This window comes from Mauremys mutica, chromosome 2 (genome assembly GCF_020497125.1).
Source record: "Mauremys mutica isolate MM-2020 ecotype Southern chromosome 2, ASM2049712v1, whole genome shotgun sequence".
NCBI classification, from domain to species: domain Eukaryota; kingdom Metazoa; phylum Chordata; order Testudines; family Geoemydidae; genus Mauremys; species Mauremys mutica.
In genome coordinates, this window is record NC_059073.1 from 28831320 (window position 1) to 28847841 (window position 16522).

Genomic DNA, 16522 nt, shown 5'->3' on the forward strand with positions numbered 1-16522 from the left:
TATGAATGTTGATGTGCCACATTACTGTCTTGGAATGTAATGTAATGAAAGTCTTGAAATGTAATGAACTGCCCTATTGTTTTGAGTCTGAAATTAGCTCAGAGATGTGATGCAGACCTGGGTTTAACGGCACTCTGGTAATAACAGATTGTTTTCACATTCCCTGCACTGAAGGATTTGTCACTGGGATTAATATGTGTCTTGTAGATTGAGTTAAAGGGCCCCTAACTTCAGGAGGTACATAGATCTTACTGATTTTATACAGCTTTTCCTGTGCTGTTTGTGAAACAGTAAACCTGCTGTTCAGGACAAAAACCCTGAAACTAATTGTACTCATCACATGGATTATTTGATCAAATAACTTTTCCAGTAACAAGGCAGAGGGACAGATTCTTTGCCCGGGTTCTTCCCCCTTTGTGTTGGCTGAGTGGTGCAGAGGGGCTGGAAACTGGCCATACCTACCCAAGAGAGAACTTCTCAGTGGGAGGAAATCAGCTGGTGGAACCTATGCTCCCTGCCTGCCTGCCTAGCATAGGGGGCAGGTCAGGATGTGAAGTGAAACAGGAAGGCGGGGCATAGTACAGCACAGCTCTTTCAATTCACAGCTGGCATCTAGTCCCCTAGGGAATAAACTAGCTGTAAGATAGAGCAACCTAGGGGCTGCAGTAACTTACATCAGGGCTGGGATACTTTGAAAGTTAAGGAGCTGTAACACTGACAACTTCCCCCTCCCCTGCCTTCACCAAGTGGATTTCGGCAAAGGAGAGACTCTGGTGTAGAGTATCTGTCAGCCCATTTACCAGGAAAGTGGCAGGAATTTTCCTTGCTCTCTAAGTCCAGTAATTATCAGCATGGGTTTGATTTGCTACATATTCTATGCTCCCCAAAGTCAGTTGTTTTTTTTTTCCCTAGCAGGGCTTTCTGAGGTGAGCACATACCAGGTCCATGAGTCTCTTTGCTTGCCTAGCCTAGACAACCTAGTCCCTGTACATGTTTCCACAGAGATTATTTGGCAGAGCAAATGGCCAGATTTATTGCCCACTGAGTGGAGATGCTTTTTCCTTGTTGTCTTCTCCTCTTCTCTATTTTCCCAGAACAGCAAATAAATTGTGGGTGAGCCATCTGGGAACAGGACTCACATCTGGTGATGTGTTGCCCTGCCAGCCAGCACCCTGAGGGCCAGCTCTCTATAAGAATCTGCCATTATTTTGTGTTTATATTCATCTGCTTTCTCATGTTCAACTGTGTCACTCGAAACACAGTGTTTTGCTGATGAATTAGACCCAGAAGGTACCACAAATTGATTAATTCCAGATGGCTGAGTTAAACAGTTTCCTCGCTTTCCCCTTGAGCTCACAGCATGCAAGTTTCTCTCTCTCTCTGGAGTTAAATCCCAGCACTCTTCTGTATTTTGTGTGGGAAAAAAATTAATTTCCCCTTAACCTGATTTTCATTGGCTGGCACTGAAAGTTAAAAATATCTTGAGGACTTGAGTCGCAATTTGCTTGGCAGTTTGCTAGAATGGAGATGCCAAAATTACCTCTGCACATTTCTCAGTCACCAAACCCTTCTTATGCTGTCAGGAACTGGGTCACTCTTTGTGCTTTTTTTCTTCTTCTTTTAAATCTTCAAAGCACCTTACAAAACATCAGCTAATACAACCTCAGACAATCCCTATGAGGTTGGTAAGCACTGTGGTGTAGATCTCGTTGAACAGATCGGTAAACTGAGAGTAAAGCCAAATATTGTCACATTTATGCGTCTTAAATTAGACCCCTAAGTTAATGGCCTGGTTTTGAGAGGCACTGAGCATCCACCACTCCCACTGACGTCAGCCAGAGTAAAAGACAACATAATCTGGCCAAATGTATTAGAAAGACCCCGGCCAACTGCAGCGAGTAACAGATTCCTCAGTAGCAGCTCCCCGCTAATTAAAATAATCTAACAGACAATTTTTTAGATGTGGAGAACAAGAGCTAACAGTGCACAGATCAGTGTAGGCAAACCATAAATCTCCCATATGTGCTAGAGTGAGACACAACCTTCGAGCGTTAGCTCCCTGAACTGACACATTGCAAACAGAGTCCTAAATTAAAACAATCTTTTCTTCCATTTCAAATTCTTTTTTCTTTGTAGGAAAGGCAATAAGGGTACATGTCATGGAGGGACACCTACTGAGTCACACAAGGAAAGAGTGACTAAGAATACATTAATACATACCGCAGAACCACTACAAATCATTAACAAGTGTGATTGTGGCTTCCTTGTCTTTGTTTTCATGGGATGTGTGCAGTGACTTGCTCTACAACTGACAGGTACAGCTGCTTTCCTCACAGGGCTACATTAGAACTCCAGTGAGGGGAATGAAACCAGAACCAGCAAACTTCCCAGAGAAGGAACACCTTCCCCACAAAGGAAAATCACGCTTTATCTGTGTCTGAAATAATAATGAAACTACCTTTAGAAATAACACATCAAAACTGTATTCATCTCCTTTATGTAGGTACCATGCTGATCTTAACTGATGTCATCCTAAACTTGGAAGGTTTTAAAGAGATGAGGTGGGTGAGGTAACTTCTTGTCTCTCTAATATCCTGGGCCCAACATGGCTATGACTACACTGCATACAACCTTGGATGTTTCTAAGGCCTTGTCTACACTACAAGACTATTTCGAATCTACTTAAGTCGAATTTGTGGATTCGACCTTATGAAGTCGAATTTGTGTATCCACAGTAAATACACTAATTCGAATTTCTGAGTCCACAGTAACGGGGCTGGCATCGACTTTGGAAGCAGTGCACTGTGGGAAGCTATCCCACAGTTCCTGCAGTCCCCGCTGCCCATTGGAATGCTGGGTAGAGCTCCCAATGCCTCCTGGGGGAAAAATGTGTCGAGGGTGCTTTTGGGTAACTGTTGTCATTGAACCGTCAATCACGCCCTCCCTCCCTGAAAGCTCCGGCGGGAAATCTGTTCGCGCCCTTCTCTTGTCAGTTACAGCGCGTACGCCACAGCACTGCGAGCATGGAGCCCGCTGCGATCATCGCTGCACTTATGGCCGTTGTCAACTCCTCGCACCTTATCGTCCACCTCTTCCACAGTCAGCTGCTGAGAAATCGGGCGAGGAGGCTCCGGCAGCGCGGTGAGGACAGGAATTCACAGAGTGGTGCAGACCTCTCACAAAGCAGGGTACGCCGCGCCGTGGAGATCATGGTGGCAATGGGTCAAGTTCATGGTGTGGAACGGCGATTCTGGGCCCGGGAAACAAGCACGGACTGGTGGGACCGCATAGTGCTGCAGGTCTGGGATGAATCACAGTGGCTGCGAAACTTCAGGATGCGTAAGGGCACTTTCCTTGAACTCTGTGACTTGCTGTCCCCTGCCCTGAAGCGCCAGGACACCTGGATGCGAGCAGCCCTGAGTGTGCAGAAGCGAGTGGCCATAGCCCTCTGGAAACTTGCAACGCCAGACAGCTACCGGTCAGTAGCGAACCACTTTGGCGTGGGCAAATCTACCGTGGGGGTTGCTGTGATTGAAGTAGCCCACGCAATCGTTGAGCAACTTCTCTCAAAGGCAGTGACTCTCAGAAACGTCCAGGACATCATAGATGGCTTCGCCGCGATGGGATTCCCAAACTGCGGTGGGGCTATAGATGGGACTCACATCCCTATCCTGGCACCAGCCCACCAGGCCAGCGAGTACATTAATCGAAAGGGCTACTTTTCAATGGTGCTGCAAGCACTGGTAGACCATAGGGGACGTTTTACCAACATCTTCGTTGGGTGGGCGGGCAAGGTTCATGACGCGCGTGTGTTCAGGAACTCTGGTCTGTTTAAATGCCTCCAGGCAGGTACTTTCTTCCCGGACCACAAAATAACAGTTGAGGATGTGCAGATGCCTACAGTGATCCTCGGGGACGCAGCCTACCCGCTAATGCCCTGTCTCATGAAGCCCTATACAGGCGCCTGGGACAGAGAGAAGGAACTCTTCAACTACCGGCTGAGCAAGTGCAGAATGGTGGTGGAGTGTGCTTTCGGACGTCTCAAGGGGAGATGGCGGAGCTTACTGACTCGCTCGGACATCAGCGAAAAGAATATCCCCGTAGTTATTGCTGCTTGCTGTGTGCTCCACAATCTCTGTGAGAGCAAGGGCGAGACCTTTTTGTCCGGATGGGAGGTTGAGGCAAATCGCCTGGCTGCAGTTTACCCTCAGCCAGACACCTGTGCCGAGAGAATATCCCAGCGGGAAGCGCTGTGTATCCGGGAGGCTTTGAAAGCAAGTTTCCTCGGAGAGCAGGGTAACCTATGACTCTCCACTTGCTTTCAAGAGAAACTGACCCTGGGCCTGTGTCTGTATGTGTCGATTTCGATCTGCGGTTACATACCCCGTTCTCCAAGTTTCCCCCACTTCCAAAGCACGTTTTAAAGCAAATTAATTGTAACACTCATTATTAATAAATCTTTGTTTTACTTTGCATTTCTGTTCAGGTGTTGAAACATGGATGCATACTGTGCTGGGCACGGTGTGCACTGATGTACAGACCGCTTGTTCCATAGAGGAATGACATCCTCCTGCTCCTACATAGGTCTCTGGGGTGGGGGACGGTTGCAAGTGGCTGTGCATGAAGGGGAGGGTTTGCAGGAAGGGGTGGCTTGGCAGGAAGGGGCGAGTGGTGCCTTCTTTGGATAGGGGTTTGGATGACGGCAGTGGGCTGCGGGTTTGGGCGTAGGAAGGGGTGAGGGGTGTGGGGGAAGGGTGAGTATCTGTCCGTGGATGAGGGCTCTTGTTGGGGCTCAGGGCAGCGGAGAGGCTCGTTGCTACGGTGGAAGTGCATGGTAAGGGCAGCATGCCTTAACATTAAGGGGGTGGCAGGCGCTAGGACCCTGGACAAGCATACACATCACAGAATGACCCGGGGCAGCATACACCACACAGAGTGACCCTGGTGCCTACTGACTGCAGTGTGTGTGTGCCCTGCAGTTGATCATGCCTCCAAGTCTGTACCCTGGTAATGTAGGCTATACCGTGCAATTATAAATCCCCTCCCCCCCCATACACAAAAAAATCCTCTGACACGAAAGACGTGACCGAAACAGTGAATAACAGCAAACAGCTTTTAATAATCTAATACACAGTGGGGGGATGAAACTTGGATTTGGGACTGGGTGAGCCTGTAAGGGAAGAACTTCTACAAATTTATAGCGGTGAGAGGTGTGTGGTACATTAGCGCTATGCAGTGGTGCAGTGACAGTTCTCACAGCCCCTACCGCCCCTCCGTCTTGTACTTTTGGGTGAGGGGGGGGCAGGACTTCTTGGCGGGGGAGGGCGGTTGCAGATACACTGCAGGGGAGCTCTGTCCTCCTGCCTGCGGTCCTGCAGAACATCAACAAGGCGCCGGAGCGTGTCCGTTTGCTCCCTCATTAGGCCAAGCAGCGTTTGAGTCGCCTGCTGGTCTTCCTGCCACCACCTATCCTCCCGTTCGATGTGTGTGCGATCCTGTTGACATAGGGTCTCCCTCCACTGTCTCTGCTCTGCCGCCTCGGCTCTGGAGCAGGCCATCAGTTCCGCAAACATCTCGTCCCTAGTCTTTTTCTTTCGCCGCCTAATCTGCGCCAGCCTCTGCGAGGGGGATGCCGGGGCAGTCCGGGAAAGAGCCGAAGCTGTGTGATGGGAAAAGTAAGTGATTTCCTTGAACAGATACATGTTTGCGAACAGTGAACACAGTCTAGTCAGTTTCTCTGAACAAGACCATACAGGGCAACAAGTCTCACGAGATCTCAGGACAAGTTCGAGATTTCGGAATACGCTCTCATTGGCTGCAGCATTGCACAGGAGAGCGGACAAGTGGGGAGAGACAGCTGAATCCGTCTAGCAGACAGTCATGGTAAGCCTTACAGTACATTCTGCTTATCAGTTAATGGATAGCTGTGCCCTCCCGCTAAAGGCAATCTGGAAATCATATACTCTGACCCTTTTCCAGCCACTCCCGCCAGTGCACGGGAAAGATCAATGTATGCTTTTCCTATGTGGCCTACAACACGTGGCTGTTAAGCGAGGGTCATTGTTATGCAAAGTAAAAGTCAACCATTCACAACAGTAACAATACACTAATTGCCCTAATTAGATGCAGCATTTCATGAACGAGATCACCCTGAGGCGGGTCCCTCGGAGTCACAAAGAGCGGATGCTAAGGGAAGCCCTGCAGAGACCAGGACCATATGCGGCCATGCTTGTGGAGGCGATGATTCCCATGTACATAAGGATGTCCTGGCGTGGAAGAGTGTGCTTCCACGGAGCACCCAACAAGGCACCTCTCCCCAGGAACCTCCTGCGGAGGCTTTTTGAGGACCTCTATGAGACCTTTGTTGAATTGTCCCTGGAGGATTATTGTTCAATCCCTATATGTGTGGACCTACTTTTCATATAGTTTTTCATTGAAAATTTTATATATAGTATTTCTATTTTTTTATACCTGTTTTATAAAAAATAAATGTTTACATGTTTATAGCACTTACCGCCTGATCCTTCCCCTGATTCAGAGTCCGGGTTAACGGCCGGGGAGGGTTGGTAGGGGATCTCTGTGAGGGTGATGAAGAGATCCTGGCTGTCAGGGAAAGCGGTTTTGTGTTCGCTGTCGCCTGCGCCGTCCTCCACAGACCCTTCCTCATCTTCCCCATCGGCGAACATCGAGGAGGAACTGTCCAGGTTCACTATGCCATCCACTGAGTCCACGGTCACTGGTGGGGCAGTGGTGGCAGACCCACCGAGAATGGCATGCAGTGCCTCGTAGAAGCGGCATGTCTGGGGCTAGGCTCCGGAGCGTCCGTTTGCCGCTCTGACTTTTTGGTAGCCTTGTCTCAGGTCCTTGATTTTCACGCGGCACTGCATTGCATCCCGGCTATATCCTTTCTCTATCATTGCTTTGGAGACCTTCTCGAAGGTCTTTGCATTCTGCTTGCTGGAGCGCAGCTCCGAAAGCACAGACTCCTCGCCCCACACACCGATCAGATCCAGGACTTCCCAGTCTGTCCATGCTGGGGACCTCTTTCTATTCTTGGATTGGCCGGACTCCTCTGCTGGAGAGCTCTGCATCGTTGCAGGTGCTGCGGAGCTCGCCCCGATGTCCAGCCAGGACGTCAGATTCAAAGTGCCCAGACAGGAAAAGGAATTCAAATTTTCCCGGGTCATTTCCTGTGTGGCTGGTCAGAGAATCCAAGCTCGGACTGCTGTCCAGAGCATCAACAGAGTGGTGCACTGTGGGATAGCTTCCGGAGCTACTAAGTTCGATTTGCATCCACACCTAGCCTAATTCGAGCTAGCCATGTCGAATTTAGCGTTACTCCACCTGTCGGGGTGGAGTACCAAATTCGAACTAAAGAGCCCTCTAGTTCGAATTAAATGGCTTCCTGGTGTGGACGGTTGAGCGGTTAGTTCGAATTAACGCTGCTAAATTCGATTTAAAGTCCTAGTGTAGACCAGGCCTCAGTCATTTGGGGTCATATTTTCAGCCTGCCTATTCACAGGTCTCTTCTTGCTTCCTCAATGGTGTGGGTGCAAAACAAAGCAGGTAAATATTTGCAAGCTAGATATAAACCAGCTGGCTAACATCTGTACTAGACATCTAATTCACAGTCATTATGCCTGCAATTATTTTGTTTAGTTAGGTTTTGTGGGCTGGCCACATATGAAATTTAACTTCTCAGCTCATAAAATCCACCTAGTCATGGACCAGGATCCTATTGTGCTAGGCGCTGTACAAAGACAGAACAAAAAGACTATTCCTGCCCCCCACAAGCTTACAATCTAAGTGTAAACCAAGAGACAACAGGTGGATACAGACAGATTGTTTAGTCTGCAGAAGAGAAGAATGAGGGGGGATTTGATAGCTGCTTTCAACTACCTGAAAGGGGGTTCCAAAGAGGATGGATCTAGACTGTTCTCAGTGGTAGAAGATGACAGAACAAGGAGTAATGGTCTCAAGTTGCAGAGGGGGAGGTTTAGGTTGGACATTAGGAAAAACTTTTTCACTAGTAGGGTGGTGAAGAACTGGAATGGGTTACCTAGGGAGGTAGTGGAATCTCCTTCCTTAGAGGTTTTTAAGGTCAGGCTTGACAAAGCCCTGGCTGGGATGATTTAGTTGGGTTTGGTCCTGCTTTGAGCAGGGGGTTGGACTAGATGACCTCCTGAGGTCCCTTCCAACCCTGAGATTCTATGATTCTATGAGATGAACTTGTGTTCGCCCTTTCTGGTTGCTGTAGCTGCCTGTTGTCTCTTGTTGTGTACTTGGATAGTAAATTCTTTGGAACAGAGGCTGTCTTTTCATTGTATGTCTGCACGGTGCCTATGCACAATGGGGCCACGATCCCTAACTGGGGCTTCTAGGTGGTACCACAATACAAATAATAATAATAATTAATGATAATAAATTAACTGTCAAGATTATAATCATAGACTTTATATCTACTAATAAAAAGATAAACTCCTCAAACTTTCCCCTCCCCAAAGCCAAGGAAAAGAGAGAGGCTCTGCAGTACTCCCTGATATCTGATTTTGGCCCAAAGAGGGAATGAGTTTGATGTTTAAGGGCTCCTGTGGTAGATGCACAACCACCAAACAGTGCTGCCTACTGGTTAGGCAGGTCTTTGGCAGGGTGTCTCCCTATTGAAAAGCACAGCCTGGTCCTTCACTGCCTCCATCCCAAAGGTTTCCAGTTCTCCCCTTTAGAGCAGAGGTTTTACTGGGGGCTGAGCCCTCAAACTGTCAAGACCTTTTCCAGCTGGTCTTCCACCTTGGTGAACACTCTAGGTGTCATAACGTCCTCTCAGAGTGGATATGGGAACCCTGGCCCACTCTCTCCACCAGGCTCCAGTCCAAGGCCCAGTGGTGGGAAGCTACATCCGACACCTTGTGGTGATGAGACTGGCCCACTTCCTACCACAGCTCCCTTCAGCTTCCCAGAATAAATCACTCCAATCCAGTTTCTAACTTGCATACTAAGTCACCTGCTTCTCCTTTGTGGGTTTGCATCGGTGTTGTCAGGTCTCAGGCAATGAGCTTCGGGGCAGAACCTCTGCTCCTTTCCTCTGCCCCCTTCTGAACCGCTCTGTTTCCATTTCTAAAGCCCTGCCTCCAGCTGGTGCAGGCTTTGCAGATATGGCTGGGCTGCCAGGGCCTAGAACTGTTCTGTAACCCCTTGCTCTCCAGTGTGGGGTTTGTTTATCCCATCACAGCCCCTCACAGAGAGTGCCCTACCGGCAGTCCTCTCCTTTTAAATGAGACTTGCTATGATTGCAGCTGCCACAGACACAGAATCACTTTCTTGGAGAGGAAGTCTGTAGGCATAAAAGGGGAAGTCACATTTTGAACATCTCTCTCTTGATCTGTGTGGGTCTTATTGTAAAGTGTCAGGTGCTACAGATACTAAGCATGACCTAGATAAAGGGTTTGTTGCAAGGAAAGTGGAAGTGTGGCCAGCTCTTGTCATTTTACCAAGAATCTCATGATATTTTAGTGTTTTTCTTAAAGCCCCAGCTCCTGGAGTCAGGGGATTACATGAGAATCACAGCTTCTATGTAATAAAAAGACATTTTTAGTCCTCACAGTTAGAAAAGAAAGCTTGAAAATGTGCAACCTTAGGGCTCCAAAATCAAGGGACAAATCCATAGGAATCCAAAATTCATTACTTTTGAAATCCCAGGCATTTTAAGGCTATCTCATGATTCTTGGGGCCTGACATGATTTTTGCACGATTGGGGTTGGCATGCTGGTGCTGTCTTCATGGCCACCCAAACCATCTGCAAACTTGGGTGCTCGGTAGAGATGCTCTTTACTAGAAGTTGGATACAGTAGTTTTGGAAGTCTCAGGGAAAATTTTGAGAGGTAATTTAACATTAAATTAACCCACCAAATGAGTGCTAAAGCATGGTTGATGACCCCCTTCCCTCCTTTTCCCGCCCCCCATATCAGAACAGCTGCATGGGGTGGTGATGCCTGTGATGCCAGAATACAGGGGAATTCCTGCCCCCTTACACATAGAAGAGTCAGACATGGGACACTAGAGAAGCAGGCTGGAAGCAAGATCAGAGAGCTGGCAATCAAACACATCCACTGGACACAAGACCCGCTTAAAGGGTGTGCAGAGGCTGTGGCCACTGATCAGCAGAAAGGTCTGGCACAAACGGCTCGTTTGAAGAGAAACCCTTGATTCCATGAGAGCTTTCATTGAGCTTCACTTCCGCAGCAGAAAGTTAGGATAGGAGGAACTAAACTTCCCCCACATCTTTGTTATGTAAAATGAGTCCATGTGTAAAAGAGTCATCTCACTAACTTTCCTCAGAGTCCTTAGGCCAGACCTTTGCACAGCGGTGTGAGCAGGGTGGGCAGGAATCAGTTACAAGCCTGAGGCCTTGTCTATATATGGCGTTATTCAGAAATAGCTATAGCACTTTAAATTCACACCCCATATTAATCCAAAACAACTTGCAAGTGTCAAGAAGCCTTAAGCTTTCTTCTCAGATCACCTGTTCTTACTGCTTGTGGTATCCCCTGCCTCCGAGAGCCATTTAAACCCTTTTATATTCCTTGGGTTGGCATTGATAGGATTCACTTGTCCTGACAGCAAGATGGGTTAGTAAAAGCAACTCTGCAGCTCTATGCAAAGTTCTAGCACCTGATATCAGGGCAACTCAGCAGAAGAATTCTGCATTTTCACAGAGGATCTTAAAACTTACCTCCCATCATATACATTGTGTATTAGTCTACCCCTTAGGGGTGGATTTGCTCGTGCAACTCTAAATTTCAGACTTTCTCAGGGCAACCAAAACTTACTTTAACGTTGTCTCTTTATTTACTGTTCTTTGTAGATTGATGAAGCCTTGAGTCAAACTGCTAGAATGCTATCCGAAATCCCATTGTAATCAATAGGATTTTGCACAGTGCAATAACTCTAATAAGCATAATAAAATACATAACAGGAAACACATTCATCAGCACTGGATTGGGTCAACAAGTCATTGATATAACGAGAGCGTAACTGTTATACTCCTACACAAATGACAGTATTACCAAGTAGGATATCAAATTGTTCAACTTGCATTGATCTGATGTCCGTATGTGACTCATGTGGCCAAGATTTTCAAGTGACTAGCAATTGTGAGTGCTCAACTTGAGATACTTTAAAGGAACCTGATTTTCAGAGGGTGGATGCCGAGCACTTCGTGAAAAACAGCTCCCTTTAAAGTGGCAAGTTGGGCAAACAAAACTCAAGGCGCCTGGGATCACTAGTGTCTGTTGAAAACCTGGGCCTATAGCAGCAGTTCTCAGCCTGCGGCCCGTGGCTACATGCGGCCCAATTAGCACACAGCTGAGGCCCAGCTGTGTGCTAAAGGCCGCTGGGCCGCGTGGCGGGGTCCAGGTTCCGGGATGCCTGGCCCCACGTAGCAGGGGGTCTGGGGTTGGGGCTGCCGGCCAGTCCCGCGGGGTTGGGATCCAGGCTGCCGCCCAGCTGCCCTGCCACACGGCCTCACATGGCAGGGTCCAGGTTCCCGGATGCCTGGCCCCACGTAGCAGGGGGTCTGGGGTTGGGGCTGCCGGCCAGTCCCGCGGGGTTGGGATCCAGGCTGCCGCCCAGCTGCCCTGCCACACGGCCTCACATGGCAGGGTCCAGGGTTGGGACTGCCATCCAGCCCCACATGGCAGGGTCCAGGTTCCCGGATGCCTGGCCCCACGTAGCGGGGGGTCTGGGGTTGGGGCTGCTGGCCAGTCCCGCAGGGTTGGCGTCCAGGCTGCTGCCCAGCTGCCCTGCCCCACAGCCTCATGCGGCAGGGTCAAGGGTCTGGATTGCCATCCAGCCCCACAAGGTGGGGTCTAGGGTCCCTGATGCCCAGCCCCCCGCCCAGGGTTCTGTTCCTGGCCCCACTCTGTGGCAGGGTCTCTAGGAGGGAGGCATAGGGGTCTGTGGGAGGAGTTGTGGTTCTCAACCTGCGGTCCAGGTAACACATTTTGGGCCGCATATGTGGCCCCCAGTGATAAATAGGTTGAGAGCCACTGGCCTATAGCAATATGTTCTCTCCAAAACTCAGTGGAGAGAGAGGTTCAGGTAGCCAGACTTCCTAACACAAGTATGATGACCAGGATTTTGTCATCAGAATAATATCATAATAATAATGGTAGGGGGGAGGGATAGCTTAGTGGCTTGAGTGTTGGCCTACTAAACCCAGCAGTATGAGTTCAATCCTTGAGGGGGGCATTTAGGGAACTGGGGCAAAAACCTCTCAGGGACAGTACTTAGTCCTGCTGTAACAGCAGGGACTGGACTCAACTCAACTCAACTCAAGACCTTTCAAGGTCCCTTCCAGTTCTATAAGATAGGTGTATATCTCCATATTTTAAAAAAAAGTGTTGTAAAGAAGTAGCCAATTTCTCTGCAAAATAAATGCTTTTGAAAGCAATACAGCTGGGTTGTTTCTGCTAAACATACACACAAAGAATTGAAAAATACAGTAATACATCCCCAGGACTAAACTACTCAGTTTATTACACCTAGAAACTGTGCACACAGCCAGTCTATGCAAATATATGCTCATAATATTGTTACCCCATCTTCCCTGCACCTACATTTGTTTCTTTCCTCCACTCTTTTGTATGTTGTCACAGATCCCAATAATAGACAGAGCTCAGTGTAGGCAGCCCCCTGTGCCTCTGCTGAGCCCCACTGATTTCAGTACTTTGCAGGATTAGGGTCAAAGATTATAAACTCCTCAGGGTATGGATTTTCCCCCCACTATAATAACAACTAGTTTGTGTATAGAGCTATTCAGCAGTTGATCTCAGAGGAGATTGGCATCATTATCCCCATTTTATATGCAGGGAAACTGAGGCACAGAGCAATGAAGGGACTTGTCCAAGGTCACCCAGCAGGTTAGTGACAAAGCTAGGAATAGAACCCACATCTTCTGAGTTACAGCACACTGCTATATCCAGTAGGCTACACTGCCTTTCATAGCCAATCTGGGAGTTGTGGATAGTTCGCTGAATACATCTGCTCAATGTGCAGCAGCAGTTAAAAAAGCTAAAAGAATGTTAGGAGCCTTTAGGAAAGTGATAGATACTAAGACAGAAAATATCATAATGCCACTGTATAAATCCAAGGTATGCCCACACCTTGAATACTGTGTGCAGTTCTGGTTGCCCCATCACAAAAAAAATATCATAATTGAAAAAGGTACCTAAAAGAATAATGAAGATTATTAGGGGATTTGAACAGCTTCCATACAAGGAGAGGTTAGAAAGACTGAGACTGTTCAGCTTAGAAAAGAGATGACTAAGGGGAGACATGATAGCAGTCTATCAAATCACGAAGAGTGTGGCAAAAGTGAATAGGGAAGTGTTATTTACCCCTTCACATCACACAAGAGCTAGGGGTCACCCAACAAAATTAATAGGCAGCAGGTTTAAAACAAATATAAGGAAATACTTCACACAATTCACAGTCAACCTGTGGAACTCGTTGCCATGTGATGTTGTGAAGGCCAAAAGTATAACTGGGTTCAAAAAATAATTAGATAAATTCAGGGAGAATAGGTCCATCAATGGCTATTAGCCAAGGTGGTCAGGGATACCCATCCTCTGGGTATCTCTAAACCTGCAACTGCCAGAAGCTGGGACTAGATGACATGGGATGGATCACTCAAAATTGCTGTGTTCTGTTCATTCCCTCTGAAGCATCTGGTACTGGGTACCCTCAGAGTAAGGATACTGGGCTAGATGGACCGTTGGGCTGACTCGGTATGGCCGTTCTTATGGGCTGATACAGCGTCTAGCACAATGGGGTCCCAAGCTGGTGGAAGTTTCTAGTTACTACTGTAATATAAGTAACAAGCACTTGTCCATGAAAAAATTTACAGGTTAAAAAACAAGAGGTGCAGCACAGAACTTGCAGCTCATGGAGGGGAGGGGCTAAAATTGCTTTAAACCACCTCTACGTTGTCCTAATCCTGGGCTGTTCTGCAACCGTAGCACAATTTAAACAGCCCTGAGGACCTACGTCAATCTCCCAAGACCGCGTGCTTTAGCCCCACCCCCAAAATGCCCCATCCATCCCTCAGCCCTTTCCTGGCACACCCCCTAACACCAGGGCTTGTGAGGGGGTGATCGGAAGGCAGCCTTATGGCTGTCTTCAGTAGTTCCTTTGCCAGAAAAATATTCCCTCAGTCAGATCCAGGGCTTTTAGAGCCCCAGTGCGAAGCAGCCAGAGGGAGGGTGAAGATCTCCCCCAAGCTGTTTTATCTGAATTGTAAACCACCACTGAGATTCCTTGGTAATGGATAATGAGTCACATAACATATGGGGAGTGGGATTTTATTGCTAATGTATATGTTCTTTTGGACAGCGTCATTTATATTTATGCAGCCATGTAAATAATATTAAAGCAATAATCAAATATTTAAAGCACTAAGATACTGTGGTGGTGGGCACAGTGGAAAAACACAGAGCTAGATTTTCATTACAGTGGACAGGTTTCCTACCAAGTTTCTGCCCCACATATTTTAAGAGAGCCAAGCAACAAATAACCTGAAAAGCAGTGAGATAATGAAAATGTCAAGAGGTGCTAAACTGTAGCAGTGCTGCTATTTTATTTAAAATATTTGCTGCTCCTAAGCATGAGGAAGAATGAAAATACGTTTCAGGATAAAGGTATTTCCTAGCAGACATCTGTACTCATTTTTTGAAAATTCCAAACAAAAAAATATTACCATTTAATTCACACAATTAAATACATTTAAGAATAAATACCCTTCAATTCTCAACTAATATATAGCCCAGTCCTTCATTCCCTGCCCATCAGAGCTTTGGGAGGGCAGGGAATACAGAATATGGCCCTAAATCCATTTACAAGGATTACCAAGTAAAGGCTTGCTCACATAAACCCTTACTCCCATGAGTAATCCTCAATCACATGAGTACATGCATTGACTTCAAGTCCAGTTGGCTAGTCATGTGAGTAAGGCTTTGCAGGATCAAGCCCTTAATGCCATCACATTTCTTTAACACCTAATAGATTATTTAGACATTTAGGCATGAAGAAGCCTGGACTCAAACACAATGTCAATAGCACTATTATGATTCAGCCTAAAAGCACATTATAATCAGTAGGATTTTGCATACTACCATAAATCTACTAAGCATATAAAATACATTGTAGGAGACATTGGCTTCAACGGTAGATTGGGTCAATCCATCACAGATGCAGATGCATTAGACTAATTTCTAGTATCTTAAACCAACATTTAATAAGAAAGTTTGGAAGGGGAAAAACCCCCACCAAACCCCAAACAATACCATAGTGCAATGTGTATCCCTATATAGAGTCCAAGACTCAGAGAAGTGAGTGCTTCAAATTCAGTAGTAATGTCTGCAGATTAACTGGCTCATTGTACCTTCAAGGGCAAAGCAATATAAAGTGAAATAGACACAGACAGCTGCGTTACCTGTCTAGAGCTAAGGAGTACTTCTTGGTGCCTCTGTCAGCCACAAGACAAGTTCTTTCAAGACCTTTTGCGGTGGCCATGATGAAAACTTTTTTCCTCAAATGCTCCTTCCCTTTTTGGAAGCAGGCAGGGGTAAAAATGTTCTCACAATGAAGGAGAAATCTTCGCCAAAGGTTTAAAAACAACACATTTGAATAATCTTGTCGATAAATCCACTATAAGGGGAGCTGCTGTCTTACGACTAGTACCATCACCAATTCACCCAACAGTGACTTGCTGGGTTTCTGATATTGGAGGTTTTGTGGCACTTTTTTCCCTCCGATGATATGATGCAATCCTTGTTGCACACATGATGAGAAGCCTAGCACTTTGCCCTAGATTGCTGACTCAGCCTGGCGCACGCAAACACACACATGCACAGAAGAAAAGTGATTAAAACAGCCTGATTTGCCTGTAACAGTCAAACCACTGTTTCCCACCCTGCCTGCTCAGCCTGGAAAGAAAAAAAACAACCTCCTTTTGCCCAGGTTGGCGCAAACCTCCTTAATCTAAGTGACTGCTGTAAAGATCCCTTTCTCCCCTCCTTCTCCCCCACTGGAATTTCACTACAAATGTTTAGAAAAAATTCGGGGACAAGAAGAACTATTCATGATTGCAGTTAACAACCTGAAACAGGTTACTGAGATCTATATGTGAACAGAACACAGCTGCATTCCCTTTCTCCTTAGGACTTATTATTTCTATTTCAGTAGGGCCTACAGGCCTCAACCAGGGACTGGCGGGGGGGCCCTTTTACTAGACACTGTACACATATGGTATCTAAAAGACAGTCCCCTACCCCTAAAGCATCGCCTCTTTCCTTGGCTACTTCCATAGCTATAATGCAGCTATCAATGCTCTATTTAGGTATCATCGAGAGTCAGCATATCCGGTCACAAAAGATTTTCCTTTAAAAATAGGTGAGATTTTTATAATTTACATAGATAAATAGATGATCCCACAGCCTGTCATGAGACAAACTCAGCAATAATAAAT

At 46.9% G+C, this 16522-nt stretch overlaps 1 protein-coding gene across 1 annotated transcript in view; it reads right to left on the reverse strand.

Annotated features, from left to right (window-relative positions):
- SLC30A8 (solute carrier family 30 member 8) overlaps nt 1–15567 on the reverse strand; it is a 38873-nt gene extending 23306 nt beyond the window's left edge. Inside the window, exon 1 of the mRNA XM_045006829.1 lies at nt 15488–15567. Within this exon, the coding sequence (XP_044862764.1) occupies nt 15488–15567 (80 nt within the window). The remainder of the gene's footprint in view (nt 1–15487) is intronic.
- Nucleotides 15568–16522: the final 955 nt, after the last annotated feature.